Source organism: Rhagoletis zephyria, unplaced genomic scaffold, assembly GCF_001687245.7.
Source record: "Rhagoletis zephyria isolate East Lansing unplaced genomic scaffold, Rhagoletis_zephyria_1.1 Rzeph_scaffold_00114, whole genome shotgun sequence".
In the NCBI taxonomy this organism is placed as follows: domain Eukaryota; kingdom Metazoa; phylum Arthropoda; class Insecta; order Diptera; family Tephritidae; genus Rhagoletis; species Rhagoletis zephyria.
In genome coordinates, this window is record NW_016157198.1 from 151,905 (window position 1) to 174,239 (window position 22,335).

General features: G+C 32.2%; 1 protein-coding gene and 1 long non-coding RNA gene across 2 annotated transcripts in view; both read left to right on the forward strand.

Moving 5' to 3' along the window:
* Positions 1-22,335, forward strand: part of LOC108378182 (GPI inositol-deacylase-like) — a 356,400-nt gene that overhangs the window by 99,217 nt on the left and 234,848 nt on the right. The window contains exons 4-7 of the mRNA XM_017634475.1: positions 16,075-16,150; positions 16,249-16,751; positions 16,820-16,999; positions 17,055-17,219. Of these exons, the coding sequence (XP_017489964.1) occupies positions 16,075-16,150; positions 16,249-16,751; positions 16,820-16,999; positions 17,055-17,219 (924 nt within the window). The remainder of the gene's footprint in view (positions 1-16,074; positions 16,151-16,248; positions 16,752-16,819; positions 17,000-17,054; positions 17,220-22,335) is intronic.
* On the forward strand, positions 13,590-14,783 carry LOC108378229 (uncharacterized). The gene is made up of 2 exons (XR_001849397.1): positions 13,590-14,090; positions 14,151-14,783. It is a non-coding gene; the product is annotated as an uncharacterized LOC108378229 (long non-coding RNA).

The window sequence follows — 22,335 nt, forward strand, 5'->3', positions numbered from 1 at the left end:
TGCAAAGTTTTTTATTCTAATTTATTTTCGATAATTTTTTATAAAAATATTGTTTATTCTACACTAGAAAACATAATGATAAAATCTCTAAACTTTGTGAAAAACTCAGGAAAATTCATTAAATTTGCACACTAACTTGCAACTTTTTATTCAGATTTTTTAGAAAAATTCTAAGTATGCACATTTATAGCCCATTCAAACTTAGTATAACAAAGTGCACGTTTAAAGTTGCTAGAAATCTGAATAAAAAGTTGCAAATTAGTGTGCAAATTTAATGAATTTTCCTGAGTTTTTCACAAAGTTTAGAGATTTTATCATTATGTTTTCTAGTGTAGAATAAACAATATTTTTATAAAAAATTATCGAAAATAAATTAGAATAAAAAACTTTGCACATATTTCGAAAAATTCACTGTGCCAATATATATATATATGTGTATATATATACATATATATATGTGTGTATGTATGGAGTATCAAGTATAAATTACATTTATTCAAGAATAAATTCAATCTAATAATTATTATAATAAATATAAGTTCAAATTCAAGTATAAATTACATTTATTATATTTGCTTTAAGGATTTTTCCAAACGGTTAATATTAATTTTAAATATATTAGCAATAAAAAAAAATTAGTTGTTCTACAACCATGAGATCGGTATCTTAAAAAAATAGGTCATAAAATTACATGCACCGATGTCATAATTATAACCACACCACATTTTGAGCACTTTTACCCATTTATTTTTTAGTTATTTAATTTTAGTTATTTTTTTATAAAAATATAGTTTATTCTTCAACAAAAACCGTATAAATCCAAGTTTTATACTTTGTGCAATATTAAAAAAATGCAACAAACTTTCGGTAAAATCCCAGCTTTTTAATTATATTTCTTAGGAAAATGTTTAGTATGCAGTTTTGTAACCCATTTAATTTTAGTAAAGTGAAAGTTTAATGTACCTAGAAGTTGTTGATTTTCAACACCGTCAGCAATATAAATTGCCAAAAATCAACGGGAACTTCTAGGTACATTAAACTTGCACTTTACTGTCGGCCGCTGTGGTGTAGTGGTAAGCAGTGCGCGCTTCCACTCCACAGCACCTGGGGTCAAGCCCTGGTCAAAGCAACATCGCAAAAAATTTAGAAAAAACGTTTTTTCTTAAGAGCGGTCGTCCTTCGGCAGGCAATGGCAAACCTCCGAGTGTATTTCTGCCATGAAGAACAGCTTCTCATAAAAATATAATCGCCGTTCGGAGTCGGCGTAAAACTGTAGGTCCCTCCACTTCGTGTGACAACATCAAGGCGCTAGCCACAAGTCGGAGGAGAAGCTCGGCCAAACACTAACATATGTGTAAGCGCCAATCTATTATTATTATTATTATAAAACATGGATTTATACGGTTTTTGTTGAAGAATAAACTATATTTTTATAAAAAAATAACTAAAATTAAATAACAAAAATATAAATTGAAAAAAATTGGTCAAAGTGTGGTGTGGTTATAATTATAATACGAGGTGCACTTAAAACATCAATAAGAATCAAATTTAGATAGTTATGGAAATATACCCTCATTGTCCCGTGGCGAAAGTTTGGGAAATGACACAGAAGTTGATGAAGACTCCATGAAAGCAGATTGGGGTACCTGAACTACGTATGGTAATGAGTGCTGTATTGGCTGATTCATGTTAAAAAATTCGTTCATCATTTTTGCAGTTTCTTCGCGATCTTTCGCCAGAATTGCTTCCATTTCTTTTAGGTTTCTTTCTAATAATTTCTCCTGCTTACTTGCCTGCTGCTCTGCCAATTCTTTATCGTGCTCCTTCATAGTTTCAAGCAACTCCTGCTGCGACTTTTTCCAATCCTCCGTAAAATACTCTACCACTTTCTGATAACTTCTCTTCTCTGAAAAAAAAAAAACACAAAATAAATGGTTAAATAGTTGCTAAAAATTATACACTAAATACATACTTGCTATTTTAAAAGTGTGCGATTTTTCTTTGCAGGCAGGGCTTTGGCTTTCTGCTGCCCTGGTGTCGTCTTCGTTAACAATTGAGTCCTCTTCTTCGCCATGATGGATGCCCGGTGACATATCAGGCAAACACTCGAGGTCGAGATATTCTACATTCATTTCTACCACATCGACGCCTTCTGCCTCCAATGCTGGACGATGGCCAAAAATTTCTTCAAGAAGCTAAAAGTGTTCGCATGTTTGCCGCTTTGCCCCACTTTTGTTGTTGCTTCGCTTGATTTTATAAAATTCGGATTTAAAACTTTTAAATTTATTTCGAATTTGTACACCGCTTTTTATAATATTTTTCTTTTTTAGTTCAAGTGCAATGTCTTCAAATATTGTTTTGTTTCTTTTAACTTTACTGTCCATGAGGCTCAGTATATGTTTCTCGTTCACAATTGACAGCATTTCGTGTACATGTTTGTCACTCCAAATATCACGTTTGTTTAATTTGTCCATTTTAATTGATCAAGTTTAAACAAATAAACAGTCACGAATTTTATAATGAAGCTTAGCAAAAATGTAATTTACGCGCCTTTTATGTTTTACTTCATACAGAGTTGCATGAAACAACCGTGTGGACTAATCCCGTGTTTACATGCACACTCAATACGATTCATCAACTCATAACTCGCATTCAAAATGTGATTTATGGTGGCACGGTTAAAAGTTTCAATTCGATTTAAGAATGTGTTTACATGGGTGTGTCCAAATGACATGGTTTGACTTAGCACGGATTAAAGCGACATATAAACAAGGTAATTGTCAGACTCGGATTTCGACCAAGCGCAATGTAGTGAATATCATCCGGAACGCGCTGAATGTAAAACGTACACTTCCATCTTTGAGAACTTCTTTACTTTTACAACGTTCTCATGGTAGTCATCTTATTTACAGTTTCTCATGTTGAATATACAATCCCTCGTACAATCAGCAATAATTTATTTTGGTGTAGTTTCGCCTAATGAATATCTTCTCTCTTCACAAAATTTGAAAACTGCCTCCACACCCGGCACGTTAGACAGCAAGCCGTATGTATTTCTTGTGGGCTTTGGAATCCATATACGTAAACAAAGTTTGAAATTCTAAAGTAAAATGTGAGCAAAAGTGAAAATTTAAAGACGAAAGTCTCGAAAAAGGTAAAATTATCTGCTCTAAATGCGTTGAAAGAAATCTATGAAAAGCTAAATACTAGTGAAATTTCTTTTAGAAATATCATTAACGTCTATTTTCGATTCATACTCACAAATACACAGATTTTCTCCGCAAAACTATAAATTCAGAATCCATCTACATATGTATGTGCTCCTTGATTCGAATCGCAAGCGTCCAGACTTAAAAATAAAAATTCATTCATAGACATGTCATTTTTAACGCATAGACATGTCATTTTGACGCAGAGGCGCCAAAATACCGAATACGGGACAAATACCGGACATTAAAAGAAATACAGAACATTTGGCGTCCCGTATGAAATAAATAAATTACCAGGACCGAGAACGAAAAAAGAGGACTGTCCCGCATAATACAGGACGGATGGTCACCGTAAGTATATACCATTTTTTATTTTTTTATTTAGGGAATCTGAGCATGCACAATACTCAAATGGCATGTAATAAATGTATTCTTACCAGAGACCGAAAATAATCGTTATCATGAAGGATTTTATTCAAAATAATCGATTTTTTTCGATTTATTTAATTACGATAATATTATGATTTTTATTTTTTCGATCAAAAATAATCGTTATTATTTGATTTTTTTTCAATCATTTTTAATCGTTATTTTATGATTTTTATTTTTTCGATCAGAAATAATGGTTATTATCTGATTTTTATTTTTTCGATCATTTTTAATCATTTTATGATTTTTATTTTTTCGATCAAAAATAATCGTTACTCTTTGATTTTTATTTTTTCGATCATTTTTAATCGTTATTTTATGATTTTTATTTTTTCGATCATATTTTCAGGGTTAATCCTGTCTGATCCTAAAAAACCAAAAAAACTTGTAGTGTTGACAATTAAAGCAACAAACGTAGACCTAGGGTAACATCAATAACCACAAAAAAAAGCACAGCAGGAAACTGAAAACAAACCTGCAATGAGGTCATTGCAAAATGTTATTTTCTAAAAATTAATTTCTAAATATTTAGGTATTTGTGTTGTACTACTTATTATCACAGCGCTAAATACTTAGTCTAAATATATTTAGTTAGTTTCACCTAACGCAGCACCACGTACAAAAGTACATTGAGACATGGGCTTCACTAACTAACGCGTACAATAATATTTCGGCATTTTCGGGGCTACTTCGGAATTTTTAAGACTATTTCAGGATTTTCGATTTTTTTTGGACTATTTACGGGATTTTCGAGACTACTTCGGGGTTCCTAGATATTTTTACTATTCCAGCGACTATTTAGGTTTCTCACGCCCAAATATATCGATAAATGTGTATATCAATAAAAATATCGATCATTAATATCGATTAGTATACAATAACAATATTGATAAATAAATATCAGTAAAAATATCGATTAGTATATCGATAAAAATATCGACTATTATATCGATAATCATCGATAACAACATCGATATAAATATAACGATTGCAAATCATTAAATTTTTCGATATCAAAATTTCTAAATAGTCCCGGGAATCCCGAAATAGTCTCGAAACTCTCAAAAGTATTTAGTTTGTAAGTATTTAGCAATGTAATAAATACCTTAGTACTTTAGTGAAAGTATTTTGCATCTCCAAAGTACCCGAATACTTTGAACTAGAGTATTTAGCGCATTTACTTTATGTATATACTAGCAGATCCGGTGAACTTCATCCCGCCCAAAATTATTTTTCACCAACAATTCACGTTCACGTTTGGTTTCGTGGCCGTCAGAAGAAATCTCCTCCATTGCTGTCTTAGATAACCTAACGAAAGTGTTATGTCCGAGAAGAAGTTCTTGCGACAACAATGATCCGGTTAGTTGGTGGCAATTTCAAAATGGGGGAGTATCATTACTCCATAGAAATCCAATACAGAAAGACTTATTTCAGACTAAATACCTTAAATATCTTCCAATTTTATTTGCAGGCGTTCATCAAGAATTGTCTTTATTCTGTTGCAAATTAGTGTGCAAATTTAATGAATTTTCCTGAGTTTTTCAAAAAGTTTAGAGATTTTATTATTATGTTTTCTGATGTAGAATAAACAATATTTTTATAAAAAATTATCGAAAATAAATTAGAATAAAAAACTTTGCATATATTGCGAAAAATTCACTGTGCCAATACTTCTGTTCGGCACTGTACATATATGTACATATGTATACATACATATGATACATACATACATATAATACATACATACATGTACATTAGACTGCATCACCAAAAAAAGTTGCGGTTTTTCCACCGGGATTACAAAATTTATTATATTTTAAGACGTCCCCCAAAATATTTCGGAAACCTGCTGGACCGATTTGAAATTACCTCCAAAATGGAGTTTTTTATGAATAAAAATAGTTTCTTAAAGAACTTCTTGAAAAAAGTCCCCTCAGATCACAAACTAGATTAAGCTTAAAAAATCTGCATAAAAATATTTTCAACGAAGTCGTAATAATGAGATTTTTGATGCTGTTTTTTTACTTTTTTCAAAGATTGATTTACGAAAAACTTAAATAACTTGGCCAAAACTATTCTGATTTAGACTTATGGGATCTCGGTAGAAAGGTATTTTCCCACTCTTTTTATTTGTGTGCAAAAAAGTCATTCGTATCCCAATTTTTTTTTTTCAAATACCAACACATCTTAATTCAACTTTGAATGATGTTCGTTCATCCTACCTTTCTCTTTCATCCTTTGAATGAGCTTATTAGCAAAGAAATAAAAAGGGTGAGAAAATACCTTTCCAATGATACCCTCCAAGTCTAAATCGGAAGAGTTTAGGTTCAGTTATTCAAGTTTTTCTTATACCAATCTTTGAAAAACGTTAAAAACAGCATCAAAAATCTCATTATTACGATTCCGTAAAATTTTTTTTAAATTTTTTTTTAAATATTTTTATATAAATTTTTTTAGCTTAAACCGTCTTGTCATTTAAGGGAATTATTTTAAAAAACATCTTTAAGAAACTATTTTTATTCATAAAAAACTCCATTTTTGGAGGTATTTTCAAATCGGTCCAGCTCACTTAAATCTTAATATTTTTCGGAAATATTTTGGTGGACGTCTTAAAATATAATAGAATTTATAATTCCAATGGAAAAACAGTACCGGTTGTTTTGTATGGGGAGTGATGCAGTCCAATGTACATGTATACATAATGTATAATTTGAATTTATACTTGAATAAATGTAATTTATACTTGATACTCCAGCTTTGAAACTTTTGTGTTCTTTTTCTGTTATGGATCGAACCATGATAAAAATATAGCAAGGTAGAAGCGCTGAGAGACACTTAGGGCCGGTTGTTCAATGTCTGGTTATCACTACTTGCCGGTTAAACATCATTATCGACGTTTTCGACATCATGCTTATAACATGTGATCGATAAAGCTGTCGTTGTAATTAACCAGAGCTTCTACCTCCGATTAGTGCTAATCAGACATTGAACAACCGGCCCTTAAATTTATTGACGTTTGCAAGCAATTTAATTTTAAACACAAACTTACGAACACATTCTCATTTTCAATCCAAACAACAACAATTTTGAACAAATTCTGTTTTTTATTCTCAATTTTATATAATTTTAAAATGTTGGAATACCTTAAAAAAATCATGGCCGATGAATTGATAAAACGGTTTTATCTTACCACATATGTTTTTATCATGGATCGAACTATATTTTAAATTTAAATTAATAAAAATAATAATAACATTTCGAATTAATTCCTTGTGGAAAAGTGGGATTTTCGAATTGGAAAATTATTTGCTAAAAATGTCTTTATTCTTTCGCGTATGAGCTTTGGATTTAAATGTTCATCTGACATGATTTCAATTGAAACTACATGTTGTGATTGTGGAAATTGAAACTCGCTCTCAGCATCTGAATACCAAGAATCAATAAAGGGCTGCTTTTTTACTTCCACAAAATTGTGTAAAATCGAACACGCTAAAATGATAAATGGAACGAATTATGGGTCAATGTCCATTCTTTTTAAGAGACACCGCCATCGTCCTTTTAATCTACCAAACGCATTTTCCACTACTATTCGTCCCGAGCTTAAATAACAATTAAATGATTCTTCTTGGAGGTCTAGGCATCCCGTGTAAGGTTTCATAAGCCATGGAAGCATTGGATACGCAGGATCTCCAATTATCATAAAATGTGTTTGTAATCCGTTAACATCAGAAGAGTAAGCTGGAATCACTTGCGATGAGTATTTGTAAATTCCAGACTCTTTAAAAATTGTTGCGTCATGGGTGCTCCCTGGAAATTTTACACTGACATCTCGAAATGTGGCAAATAAAATGGTTGTTAAATCTTTCTATTGTACTTTTTAAATCATCATTATCCTTATAAAGTGACAGCACGGAATATCGATTGTCACGGTAACCTAATGTTGAGATTGCCGAGCTGCTACCATTTATCAATGGCTGAGTGGAAGACCGGCCAATATATCGCGGTAGCCAGTTCGAAAACGCCCTATCTCAGAAAATGTTTCAACAAAGCCCCTTTTCAGAATTTGGTTTAAGAACGCCATATTTTAGAATTTGATTGAGAAACGCCCTATCTCAGAATTCGGTTCAAAAACGCCCTATCTCAGCACATTTTCAATGTATTTTCGTTTGAGATTGGATGTTCTTCAAGCAAATTCTGAGATAGTGTGTTTTTCAATAAATTGTGAAATATGGCGTTCTTCAGTCAAATTCTGAAGTAGGGCTTTGTTGAAACATTTTCTGAGATAGGGCGTTTTCGAACTGGTCGATCTTCCCCTCAGCCATCGATATGTACTTATGTACATCTTTTAAGCTTACAAGTAATTGTTATCAACTACTGCTTGCATAACTATTGACGCCTATCCCTTTCGGTTTATGTAATCTTGATATCCATCAATTGGAATATGGGTTCCTGAAAAATATTTTTTTTGTTAATGATTTTTTTTTAACTTTTAATTTTTGCTTACCATCTATCGCACCAATAATGTTGGGTATGCAAGTAACTTTCTCAAAAACAGTAGCAATTGCCTCTGCCTCCTCTAATTTGGGAAATTTAAGTATTCTTTTCGAAGCTGTAGAATTGCTTTAATCACGAGGTGAAAGTACTTATGCATCGTGCTTTTATGTACTCCAAATACGTCTCCAACAACACGATACTCAGCGCATGATGCTAGTTTATATAGGCATAACGCAACCTGCTTTGGAATTGGCAAAGGTGGTATCACAAATACCGCCGGACAGGGAAGATACGGTGATAATTTTTCACAAAGTGAATAGAAGGATTTTTGTTCTTCCTAAATGATTCGTAATAAAGTACTTCGTTTCCTTCTTTTTCAAGAAACCGCATAAAATTATCACACCGCTCCCGTGCATGTATGCTGCGAAACCGTGGAATATTTGTCTTGAAGAAGGCTTCGGGCACACCACTCTGCAACGCCAAAATATCTTTAAATAAACTTGTTAGCTGCTTTGCATTATCCAACATTTGCCGATGGAAATCAATATATTCTTGGCAAATAACTATGCGTTTCGACTCCAAGCGCTTCATAACGAATCGCAAGTAATAAAATAACACTTGTTCTTCCATTAATTCCTTGAATGTTTATAAATTTCACGAATGTTTCCTTGAATGTTTATTAATTTCACGAATTGACACATATGTATGTATATTAACAGGGTTGCATCGGGAAAAACACAGTTTGAGAGTGTGTTCATTCGACTCATTTCTTTTGTTGAATATAAACACTTGCATTTCAAGCGAGCTAAACTGACACGAGTTTATTCGATACCGCGTTTAATGCCATATAAACAAGGTAAATAACTCGTTGAATACCACTCGTGTTTAAAAAGTAGTCGCATATTTTCATCATGTTTCCCTGCCTAGGAATGTTTGAAAAAAATTTTGCGGGGTAAAAATCCCGAGCACAAAGGACAAAGTTATGGAAAAATATTCTACGAGTGTGTGATGTTACAACTGAATATTTATGTGCTGCTTTCACAAAATATCGAAAAATATATGCCAAATAAAATGCTGTTTCAAGGCTAACAAATCTAGAATCATTGAAAAAGATTTTTAAAATCCTCTCGCTTCTGTGGAAAAAATTGCCAAAATTATTTTTAGTCCCGTATTCGGCTGCCATAATTATGGTCACCGAATATATACTAGATTTGACCCAAATAGGACAAGCGATTAAAAAATGACAATTTAAGAATTTCATATAATATAATATATGTTTATATATTTCATATAAACATACATACATATGTTGAATTCCGACAAGCTTTTTTAAAAATGACGTAAATCAATTCAAATTGTTGGTAATTATCGTTCGAGTTTGAGTAGTTATTTTCACCATTTGGCTTTTGGTAATTTTAGCAAATGCTAAACTTATCTCAAGTAGCACAAAAGTCAAAAATGCACCAAAATATTTTGTGTATTTTTTGCATCGACGTGGTGTAAAATGCGTACTCATAATTGGCTCAAATCATACACCATAATGGTAAATTATTTACATCATATTCTAGCATAAATATATTCCCATGAGTGTGAAGAGTACGAAAAGATTCGAGGAATAAAATTTACTAATAATCAAATTTAAAATTAACTCAGACATAAAATTTACACCGAAGCTCTTTTTTAATCTGCACAACTTGGAATTCTTTTTATAACTCTCAGCATTCATAATATGCAGGTATGAAAATCGCGAATATATATGAATGTGAGTTCCTAATTTGAAAACGAGGTACATTCTGTCGAGTGAATTTCGGTCATACCCCCTCTAAAAATCGAGCGCCTCAAAATTTATGAGGTTTTGAAGATTTTAAATAAATCTGGAAAAAGTTATATTTTGAAAGTAGTGATTTTTTGGCCATTTTTTAATTTCTAAGAGATGCGCTGTTTAAAACAGGGTCGAAAATATCCATAAAGTGGCATAGTTGAGTCAATGTACATAATGAAATTGTTAAATTAGCTAAATAATAGTCATACAGCTTCAATATGGCGGCCAGCCGAGTTTCAGGAATAGGCTAAGTTTACAACCTAGCGTATTAGCGTAGCGAGAATACATAAAAATCGCTACTAGCCATCATTTACACAGTCGTTCGTGTTTATCGCTGTGAAAGCAAATGAAAAATATGTCTTTTGTAAAGTGAATAGCTTTTCTCATATTTAAAGCCATACATACATACATACATATATGTACATGTGTACATAATAAATCAAAACAGCTCTTCTACTGCTATTACATACAGTACAATATGCTTAGGTTTCAGCATGAATTGTCAAAAGGTTATAGAAACAAATAAAAAGATCTCCGTAAGTGTTTAAAGTATAGCAAAATCATACACGATTAACTAGTTATAATAGGGCAGTTCACGATGAATAGCATTTGCCAACTTTACACCTAAAATCGTGAACTTCCCTATTATAAATAGGTTTGTTCCATACGCTTTCCGGGCTGTTTCAGTAATTAGAGCGTAAAATTAAGTTACTCTCTCACAAGTCTCAAAAATGTGTCAAACCGTGCCAAAAGTGCCCAGAGCGTGAGGAACGCAAAAAACTACTTTTCGTGCCCGGAATCAAGAAATCAGTTGTAAACAATGATTTTATATTTATTTATCTTATATATGTAGCTAATAAAATTAGCAGATACCTACATTTCTGAACCTTTAGTGCTATTTTCCATTTCTGTATTTTACAAAATTTGCTATCGGATGTAAACAAACAACAGCTGTTATTTAAAATTGACTTCTTGCACATTTCTGCCCGGAAAAAAAGTCCGGGCTGTTTCGGGCACGAAGAAGAAGACATTTACGATCCAAAAGTGGAAGGTATGCGCTCTCTATTACCCATTTTTCTAGAGTGAGGAAAGCTTTCTGGACATTTTGGGCACCCGCGGGTAGCCGCGGGCTCGTGTGGAAAAAACCTAATATTTAATCGTGTATAATTTTGCTACACTTTAAACACTTTCTGCTTTTTAATCGATAGCGATTATGCTGGCGAAGGAGTCACTATATTGGCTACGACTTCCACACAAAATAAGCTAATAGCTTAAATTTCTTGTCAAATAATACACGCCTAATTTTGATCGAGCGATATCCATCGCATCGCGCAACGCCATTACTCTAGGTTGTAAACATAGCCTTACCTTCATAATACTTTGAAAATATGGTCGTCGTCGAAAACTTACACTGATTCTTGAGTTTGGTACAAAATATTTACCAAGCCAAAAGAACGGTGTATTTATTTTGCCTTAGACTTAGAAATATTCACAATTTACACCATTCAATTTGAGAATTTGGTATAAAAAATGTACCTTGTCAATTAAAAAAGACGAACAATGCACAGTTGGGAAATACAGTATTGTGAAAAATAATAGGGACACGACATTTTGACAAGCTTTGCCCTTTTTCTTTCGTTTACTTAATCTTTGGTATTTTTTATAAAAATACAGCTCATTATCTAACAAAAATCTTTTTTCAACAAGATTTTACAAGAACAAGTAACTAAGAAAGGCGTTGATTTTTGATATTTTTTGCTGACCGTGTAGCGGTTTTCTTCCATATAAAAATAGATTGTGTTTATTCGTTATATGGAAGTAAATCCGACAAAAAAGTTCTAAAAAAAGCAACGTTAATTAGCTCCGTACATTCGTACGTATAATAGCTACTTGTACATTCGTAATAAAAAGTTTGTCGTTGTTGTAAAATCTTTTTGAGTTTTTATAATTTCTACAATTTTCAAACTCCGACTTATATGGTTTTTGTTAGATAATAAGCTGTATTTTTTTTAATAAAAAAATATAATAATCATTAATCAAACAAAAACAAAAACTAATCAAAATGTCGTGCCCCTATTTTTTTTGCCATGACTATATATACCAAAACATATTTTTCGGCATATTTAATTTGCTGAGAACAGTGAAAGAAATCCTCACCATTGGTGTATTAACCATACCAACCAATGTTGCCACTGCAGTTATTTTTACGTTCCAAAAATCCTACCAAATCAGTTTCCAAACAACCAATTTTTGTATCATCAGAACATGATATTTTATTTCGTTTCATATTTACTTTATGTAAAAATTTTAATATTTGAGATTAAATGAATTTATATCAATTACCTTATGTCTAAAAAGTAAAAGAAAATGCAATAGATACCTATAGAACATATAGCATTTAGTAGACTTTAGAGCTTTTCAACATCAACAGCAACTTTTTATAATCGCCAATCGACAATTTTGCTTACAATTTTTACAAACGAACACTACGCTAGAACAGTAGAATGCAATCCTACAAGTAACCAGTTCCGCGCCAAAAGTTTCCGTGTCTGAACTCAGTCAATGCAGAAGAGCCCTACACAATTTGTCTACCGAAGGAAAATAAAACTACCAATTTGACCAAAATGGTAATGCTAATGGCAACACTACTTGTGAAATGTTTAATAGCTCATAACAGTGTTGCCAAACATGGCGTTTTCCTACCAAAACTGGTAGGTTTTTTTCCCATTTGGTAGGTTGGTAGGCTATATTGGATTTTGGTAGGTGAATGTCTATGCGTAGTTAATTTGTTTTTATTGTACTAGCTGTATTTTGGTTTTTCTAAATGTTATGTTATCTACGTTTTTAATAAACTTGACATCAAAAATATACTAAAAACTTAAATACAATTTTGGTAGGTTTTGGTTGAGTTTGGTAGGAAAATTTGGTAGGAAACAAAATTTGTCCATGGCAACACTGGCTCATATTCAAACTCGTGGTGTATTAAGTACACACACACTAGCTTTGTTTCTTTACTTTTGTAGCAGATAAGTATCAGGAAGACGAACGGGAAAAATTACAAAATTACGCTCACAGAGTGAAATTTAGTGTTGTTCACACTTGCCTGGTTATCAGGTTATGTGGTTACAATTTTTATTCTGTTTACAAAAATAAAATAAAAAGAAAATTGCCCCTTTCCCACTCCATAGCACCTGCAATATAAATTTGCACCAAAAAAATTTTATACCATTAGAATTAGAAAAAAAGGGTGGACAACGCCACTGCTTCGTTTCTTTCTAGCTTAACGGGCCGTATTCTGCACTTATGCCTATTTTCACTAAAATCACAGTTTTCCACAGTTTGCAGACTTTATTTATTAATTATTACAAATCATATTTTCACAATTTAAAGCAATTAAAACTCATTTCCTATAGAAAAATGGAGTATTAATATAATTGACTCTTCTGACATTTTCTTCTATCCTTCCCTTCGGCTTTGTTTATTTTTACACGAGAAATTTATTCTATTATTCTTTACGGCTAATACCATGTTCAGACCGCCATCGAAAACATGTTTTAGTTGCTAAGACTGGTTTTCGACCTAAAACTTGTGTTTTCGTCCTTGTAAAATCTGTCAAACGAAAACCAGTTTTCGCTGAAAACTACTTGAAAACTCACATTCCACCCATTCCAATCGGTGTCTTCACTTGTTTTTTAGATATATTTATCGAAGTGTAAGTCATATTTTATCATCTCTAATATGCTAGTTGGGATTTATTGCTAATTGGCTGGCCAAATTAAAATATAAATAAACGATAAAGGTTGCTAATAATAAGAAAATGAAAGAAAAATATTATGGTTTTGTTTTTTCGTAGCAAAACTGTAAACAAAGGATGAAAGAAATGTCAACGAAAACTCTAACAGCCGGTGCGAACAGCTTACAGCACACAATCCCAAAACTCGTTGTCAAAGTATTTTCGTTGTCGGTCCGAACATGGTATAACACTATCTTGTGTAAATTCGCCTTGCTAGTGATAAATATCTGTAAAGAAACAAAGCTACTGTGTGGTGTATTCAATATACATTTTTTGGTGAATTCTTTGGACAATTGTCAATTGCCCACAGAAATTATCAGGAATTGCGGAAAGAGTTAATTTTGTAAACACACATTCTTATCATATTATCAAGAGATAATTGGTATTTTTTCTTATTTTTCAGATCTCTAGCTTATAGGCAGAGTCAGCAGCATATGTGACGATTTTCGGAAAATAGTTTTCGTAGCGTTTTTGATGTTCTTTGGTTTTGTTGACATCGTCTTCTACCTCTTCATAGTGATCTTTTAGCGACTTGATGTGTTTTCTGCAGCGATTTAAACTATAAATTTTGATTTCTTTCAAATTTATGATATAAATGAAGTGCTTTGTGATTTGAACAAGTTTGTGCGTTGGTTTGGTTTGCCAAGAGGCGTAAATTTGCGTGAAAAGTGGGTGCACTTTTGCGGTCAGAAAAAATCGAACTGTGCTGATGCTACGTGGTTGCAAAACACTTTCTATCAAGAAAACCATATTTTATGAACACCTTTGCCTCATTTTTATTCAGTTTCAGTTATTATATTTGATGATAAATGCCAATATAATCGCACTCAACCACCGCGCATTTTTCGTTTTCTTTGTTTGTTTTCATTCTTAGGTTTTGTACTTAAAATGACGATATGTATACTAAACCCTACCCTGTTTATTTATGTATTTATCATTAAGAAATTTCCATTAAAATAGATACAGTTCAGTGTCTAACAAAATACATATGTATGTATAAAAACGGAAATAATAGAATGAATGTTTTTTAACTTAAGTGCTGTCTCTTTTATTTGAATGAAGGAATAAAATGTATACGGGGTTACAGAGTGTGAATTAAAGGAAAGAATACGCCTTTTTTAGCATTAATTTGTAATTTGTGAACCAAATAAAAAAAGTGGTGCATTTTAGGAGCTGGTGCAGTTTTCGTACTAATCTCAATGAATAAATAGTACCAAAACGTTAAAGGCAGAATTTTGAGTTGAGAAGAAGTACTGGCGGGATGACAAATACACCAAAATATTATCTTTTATTTAATCTAAACACATATGTACCAAAATTCATAAATATACACCAAGTTATACACCAGTGTGCTACTTGAGATTTTATTAGTTTTAGTGCAAAACTTCTTGCTAAAAACACTTTTCTTACACTATTTTATTTTATTCATTTGATTGTACATGTTATATAAAAGCTTGTTTTTAAAAGATTTTTTTTGCATTATTTTATTATTTCTATAAATTCGCCTGGAATCCAAATGTTGCGGGAAGGCATTGGTGTTTCTGAAGGGATTTTATGATTATATATAAGAGAATATAATATTATTATATTAATAATATGAGTAATTTAACTCAAATGGAGAATACGGAATATATTAAAATATTAAATTCAGTTTGGTAAACAGGAAGGTTGAGCATATTCTTGTAATATAAACCGCATTATTTTCAGTAATAGTAAAAAAGTGGCAATATCAAATTTTAAATTTTGAACAGTAACATTAGTACATGTCGGAAGGTCGTTTTCCTTCTTTGCAACCCTCTTAGGGCCAGTTTTTAAGGTCCAGTTTAAACTTAGATTGCGTAAACTGCGTTTATATTGAACAGCTGACTGGCATTTGATTGGCTAATCTTAGTTTGAACTAGCCAGCTCGAGCGTTTAAACCTTAACCGTGCCCTGAAAAACCGGCCTTTAAACGGCCAGCGCAAATCTTCATTATTTGAGAAAAACACTTGATTATCCATTGTAATTTTTCAAATAAACTGAACAAAAACCGAATATTAAACTATATTTAAATTGTTTTGCGGTTTTTGGAGCGTATGTGCAAGCATACTGACCAATATCTTAGTGCTTTTATCTAAGCACTTGAAGTTGCTTTTTTATTGCTTATTTTTAGGCTCTGAACATGCCATTTTGTTTAGTGAGGTGCGCTTACTTATGTAACATAATTTATTTATGTATTTATTTATTTAAGAAAGTTAACATTAAACATTTAAAGTTAACATTAAATGTTTTGATTGTCACAATGTTTTTGTTTAAAAAAGTTAAACCTTAATTTCTTTTAAAAATAGGTGCGTTCTCTAGCATCTGTAGCTTTAAAAAAAGGAAGAGGAAGTGTTACTGGCATGCATTTGGATTATTACACAAGTAAGTATGTAGTTGTTGAACAGTTATAAAGAAGAAATTTACTTATTTCTATTGTTTTAAAAACAAATTGTTTTACATATGCACATGTATGTTTGCAGTCGACTTCAACGAAGAGCTTTCAGCGCTTTATGGAAATTATTTAGAAAGACAAACACTATATTTGAAACATTGTATAAATACCGTTATAAAGCTTTATATTAATAGTAAAGTAGCGGAAAGAAAAGTGATATTGATTGGTCATTCCATGGGTGCTGTGGTAGCACATGCCGTATTGAAAGACATTGAAATATCGAAATACATCAATACAATTATTTCTTTAGCTGCTCCTATAAACAAACCTGTGTTAATTTTTGATGAAAAAATTGAAGTTTTTTACAACGATATAAATAAACATTTGTCCAATGTGCGTCCGTTCTTCAAAGCAGATAAAAATACAAGTATTTGTTCAACCTCATACAGTCGTCGTTTACTGAATAACCATTTCGATTATGAAAACGTAATTTTGATAGATGTACTGCTTATCTCCATTGGAGGTGGAAATCGGGATTTACTAGTTCAACCTGGGTTCACGATTTCAAAATTTAGCGATATACATTCCATGGTAAATAATTTATTGTTATCATTTATTCTTAAAACCATATAAAATCTTACCTACATTAACCATTGAAGACTATGTCAATACCGAAAGTATGGATAAGTTGTGATCATTTGTCGGCAGTTTGGTGTCTTCAGCTAGTACATGTAATAAACAGATATCTGTTTGACATCGCTAGGAAGGACGACTACGGTTACGTGTATTTCATTAAGGATAGAGTAGTCCGTGAGCAGGTTGCGCTCAACTATTTTGTGGTTCGTATTAAATTTTAAATTAAAAATAGCTTATCTAACATTTGCTATTTTGCAGAGACTAAATACATTGCTACCTAAAAAAATCAATATCGAAAGGAAAGCCGCAATTGACACAGTATGGAGTGAAGATTCAAGAAGAATATTTTCGAAAGCATTTAAAAATGGAGTTAGACGTAATTTTATTCAGTTGATACCCTTGTGGCAACACGTTTTGCATCAGGTAAGTAGAAATAATGGCAAATATCGTAGCGTTCCACCCATCGGACTTAAAAGGGGTGAGATCCATTTGGGTTCAAATTTTCAAATTTACTTATACGTATATTTTTTTTTATCATTGCCCAGAGGTGGCATCTGATGAAAATCCAAAAAAAAAAATAATAATACATTGATGCTAAATGACAGACAATAATTTGATTTGTGTGAAGTTCGTAGTTAATTTTAAAAGTTAATTATAAAAAATTAAACTTGCATTTTCACATTTTGTTTTAATTTTTATTGAGCTTGAGGCCATTTTTGTTGAAAAATTATTGAGGAAAAACCACAATAGTTTATAAATCGGAGAAGTTAAAGCTGCTATTTCGGAGATCACCACATCCGCGACAACGGTTTATAAGGCGAACTTAGCACAGAGTGTAGACCACTGGCTTTGTAAGCTGGGGTCGCTGTATCGAATGAAAAACGTGGAAAAAGCAGCAACAGTTTACGTGGCAAACTTACCTTAGTGGGTAGAGTGCTGGCTTTGGCCGCTGGAGTCGTTGGATCAAATCCCAGTTGAAGAAGTCTGATGAGGAGATTATATTCAACAATTTTATTGAGCTTGAGGCCGTTTGTATTAAAAATTTTATGGAAACAAATCACAATTTACATTTTGGTAGAAGTTATAGCTGCTATTTCGGAGATCACCACATCTCCTCATCAGACTTCTTCAACTGGGATTCGATCCAACGACTCCAGCGGCCAAAGCCAGCACTCTACCCACTAAGGTAAGTTTGCCACGTAAACTGTTGCTGCTTTTTCCACTTTTTTCATTTGTTAAGCCAACTACAATCAAGCGAAGCTATTCCGCTGCTATTAACACTTGGTCATGTCTATGTTGTTTTTGTTGGTTTTTGTTAATAATTGTTGTATTATGGGCATCAAACTGAAGAGGTTTAGGAAAGTTTACTTCTGAAAATATTTTAGAGGAGGGTTGCCACCTGTTTGAAAATTTTAATTTAATTATATTGATAAAATAAATGAAATATTACAATACGGGTATAAAACAACACAAAAATACCTTCAAGGCGCAGTGAAGCACGACGGGTATTTGCTATTTAACTAATAAAACAAAAACAACAACCACAATTACGACATGATCAAGTGTAGATAGCCGCAGAATAGCTGCCCTTGATTGTAGTTGGGTTGACATGTGAAAAAGTGGAAAAGGCAACAACAGTTTATAAGGCGAACTTAGCGCAGTGGGTAGACCATTGGCTTTGTTCTCTGGGGTCGCTATATTGAATCCCAATGAAGAAGTCTGATGAGGAGATGTGAACTATTGTTGTCTTTCCACAACATTTTTTCATAGGAACGGCTTCAAGCTCAATAAAATTGTTGAATACAACTGTTATAAAGGCCAAAAATAACAAAAACCAGCTATTTGCGGTTATACATTTTAAACCGTCACTGGAATGCAAAAACCACTTTTTTTAGATTCTTTATTGGCCTAATAAATAATAATAAACAATTTTTATTGAGCTTGAGGCCATTTTTATTAAAAAATTATTGTGGAAAAACATCAATAGTTTATAAATGGTAGAAGCTATAACAGAAATCACCACATCCGCAACAACAGTTTATAAGGCGACCTAGGCACAGTGTGTAGACCACTGGCTGGAAGAAGTCTGATGGGGAGATGTGGTGATCTCCGAAATAGCAGCTATTACTTCTACCTATATGTACATATGTAAATTATTGTTTTTTCCATACCATTTTTCATAAAAACGGCCTCAAGCTCAATAAAATTGTGGAATATAATTATTTTAAAGGCCAAAAATAATAAAAAAAACAGATATTTGCTATTATACATTTAAAGCCGTCTTCTGAAAAGTGAAGTTTTGCTATGTACATACGGCATCCGTATATTAAGGTAGTGATTTCCTGTAGCCACTGGAATGCACAGAGTAGCTGAAACTACTCTCTCAAAGAGGAAACGCTGCACCTTTATCGCCCTCTATTATCTTAAAAATTTACTTTCAAAGAAATCGAAAAATATATTTAAATTTAATCTTTAAAATTTGAAATTTTGAAAAAAAAACTGTAATTTATGCTAAGAAGTAATAAAAAGGGCGTGTGTAGCACCGCACACATGATAGAAGTGAAACCTCTTAAAAAAGGTGTGAGTACCAGGTACCTACTCACGAAATTTGATGTGTAAACATATCGCACCCTAAATACAAAAGGGTCACAACTCAAAATTTTCCAAAACTGAGTTTTTTGCATAAATTAATTCAGAGTACACATCTCTAACTACTGCAAAAATTTCGTTCACATAACTATCTTCTTTAACTGGAAAAATACAGTTATGTCTATTTTTATGTCAAGTGTGTTGCTTTTGCACGATCAACTAAAGAGAATTATTTTTAGTTGCGTTAATGTGCTCAAGAACAGCTGATTACTTTTATTACACATAAAGAGTTTTATTTTGAGTTTTGCCTCTATAACTGTAAAAAGTGATAAATTTCGTGGTATATTATTTTGCATTGTGCCTCTTTAGTTGTGAAAAGTGAGTTCAATTAACAGTATTATTTATTTATGTGCCTTCTTTGATTAAATAATCGTGAGCGTCGTAAGTTTTATAATTTTTTTTTATTTTAAAGTAGAAAAAAGAATTAAATATTAATGATATTGGTATTAGTCTTTTGATTGTTTACTTATTTTGCATGCCTTTTGTAAAATCTTAAATAATTTGCAATAAAAAATTTAATTTTTAGTTGTGACCCCTTTGATGAAAATGTCTTGCCCAAACCTTGAACATTACTCAAGCACAATGGAAACTGATTGTAGTGTGCCTTGTTACAATGATGATAGTAGTAGGAAAGGCTATCGCTTCCACAAATAAAGCAAAAGGACATAAAGGAACTGGTGGATAAAAATCATATTCCAAAAAACTTTTATGAGTCATATTACAAATATTTATTTATTACATAGTTTCAATGGCATTTAAAAACGTAAACTTTTGAAGATTTTCTTTTTTAATATAGTGAACTATTTTGATTTCTACTTTGTGCTACTTTGATACATATGTGTTAATGAAATGAATAAAGCTTTATTTCAAAATAGAAATATTTAAATAAAAACATACATTTCATCACTCCTGTGAATTTTCTTATTATTCTTATTCTTCTATTCAGTCGGCGGTTAGGAAACTTATAAAATTAAAACATTTTATCAGTTAAAAAGGCACAACTTAAGATAATATCACTAGTTAATCGAAAAAATTTCAGTTAAAGAGTCATAAATCAAAATTTTGTTTTATTTTCGCAAACATAATATAAAATTGAAAAAAATATAGCAGAACCTTCTTCAATGTTGTATATTTTCATGATGGAACAATATTTTCTTTAAATATTACAATAATTTTTACATAAAACGTTTTTCGTCTCTCCTGAAAATCTTAGTATTTTGAGTTGTGACCCTTTTGTATTTAGGGTGCGATATGTACATGCATAGGTTTTGTTAGAAATTAAACAATGGGCGCGTTTCTAAGACGTAGCTGTTGTTAAACTGTTGAGTGTTTGTCTTCGAAACGCATAGTTGTGTAGTTCCGCTCAGCTCAACAGTTGGCAACTTTAGCAATTTTTTCAAGCGGAAAATTTTTACGCTACCTGAACTCAAGCTGTTGGGCTTAGCCTAAACAGCTGATCGTAAAGACTTACGCCGCTTGTATTAAATTTAACTCCGCTTTGTTAGGTGGCAGTTGCAAACAAATTTATTCTATTTTATATAACTGATGTTATAAAGTAACTAAAATATTTTTTATTCAACAATTTTTATGAGCTTGAGGCCGTTTTAAGTGAAAACTTATTGTGGAAAAGCAACAATAATTTGAAAAAATGGTAGAAGTGATAGCTATTTCGGAAATCACCACATTTCCTCATCAGACTTCTTTCAGTAGGATTCGAACCGACGATCACCACAGACTCAGCCAGTTGCCTACGCACTGTACTAAGTTTGTCTTTTTACTTCTTGTTGCTTATTTCCACTATTTCACTTTGCTAAGCCAACTACAATCAAGCGCAGCTATTCCGCTGCAATTCACTTGATCATGTGGTTGTTGGTTTTGTTGGTTTTTGTTAATATTTCTATTATTAGAATGTTTAACATTATAGGTGTGCTCGTCCTTAAGTTAGTTTTTTTTTTTTTTTTTTGGTTATTTTATGGCCTTATGCCAATTATATTCAACAATTTGTATGAGCTTGAGGACGTTTTAAGTGAAAACTTATTGTGGAAAAGCAACAATAATTTGAAAAAATGGTAGAAGTGATAGCTATTTCGGAAATCACCACATTTCCTCATCAGACTTCTTTCAGTAGGATTCGAACCGACGATCACCACTGACTCAGCCAGTTGCCTACGCACTGTGCTAAGTTTGTCTTGTTAATTCTTGTTGCTTATTTTCCACTATTTCACTTTGCTAAGCCAACTACAATCAAGCGCAGCTATTCCGCTGCAATTCACTTGATCATGTGGTTGTTGGTTTTGTTGGTTTTTGTTAATATTTCTATTATTAGAATGTTTAACTTTTTAGGTGTGCTCGTCCTCAAGTTATGTGTTTTTGTTATTATATGCCACACCTAAAAAGTTAAACATTCTAATATTAGAAATATTAACAAAAACCAACAAAACCAACAACCACATGATCAAGTGAATTGCAGCGGAATAGCTGCGCTTGATTGTAGTTGGCTTAGCAAAGTGAAATAGTGGAAAATAAGCAACAAGAATTAACAAGACAAACTTAGCACAGTGCGTAGGCAACTGGCTGAGTCAGTGGTGATCGTCGGTTCGAATCCTACTGAAAGAAGTCTGATGAGGAAATGTGGTGATTTCCGAAATAGCTATCACTTCTACCATTTTTTCAAATTATTGTTGCTTTTCCACAATAAGTTTTCACTTAAAACGGCCTCGAGCTCATAAAAATTGTTGAATATAATTGTTATAAGGCCATAAAAATAACAAAACACATAACTTAAGGACGAGCACACCTAAAAAGTTTTAACATTCTAATAACAGAAATATTAACAAAAACCAACAAAACCAACAACCACATGATCAAGTGAATTGCAGCGGAATAGCTG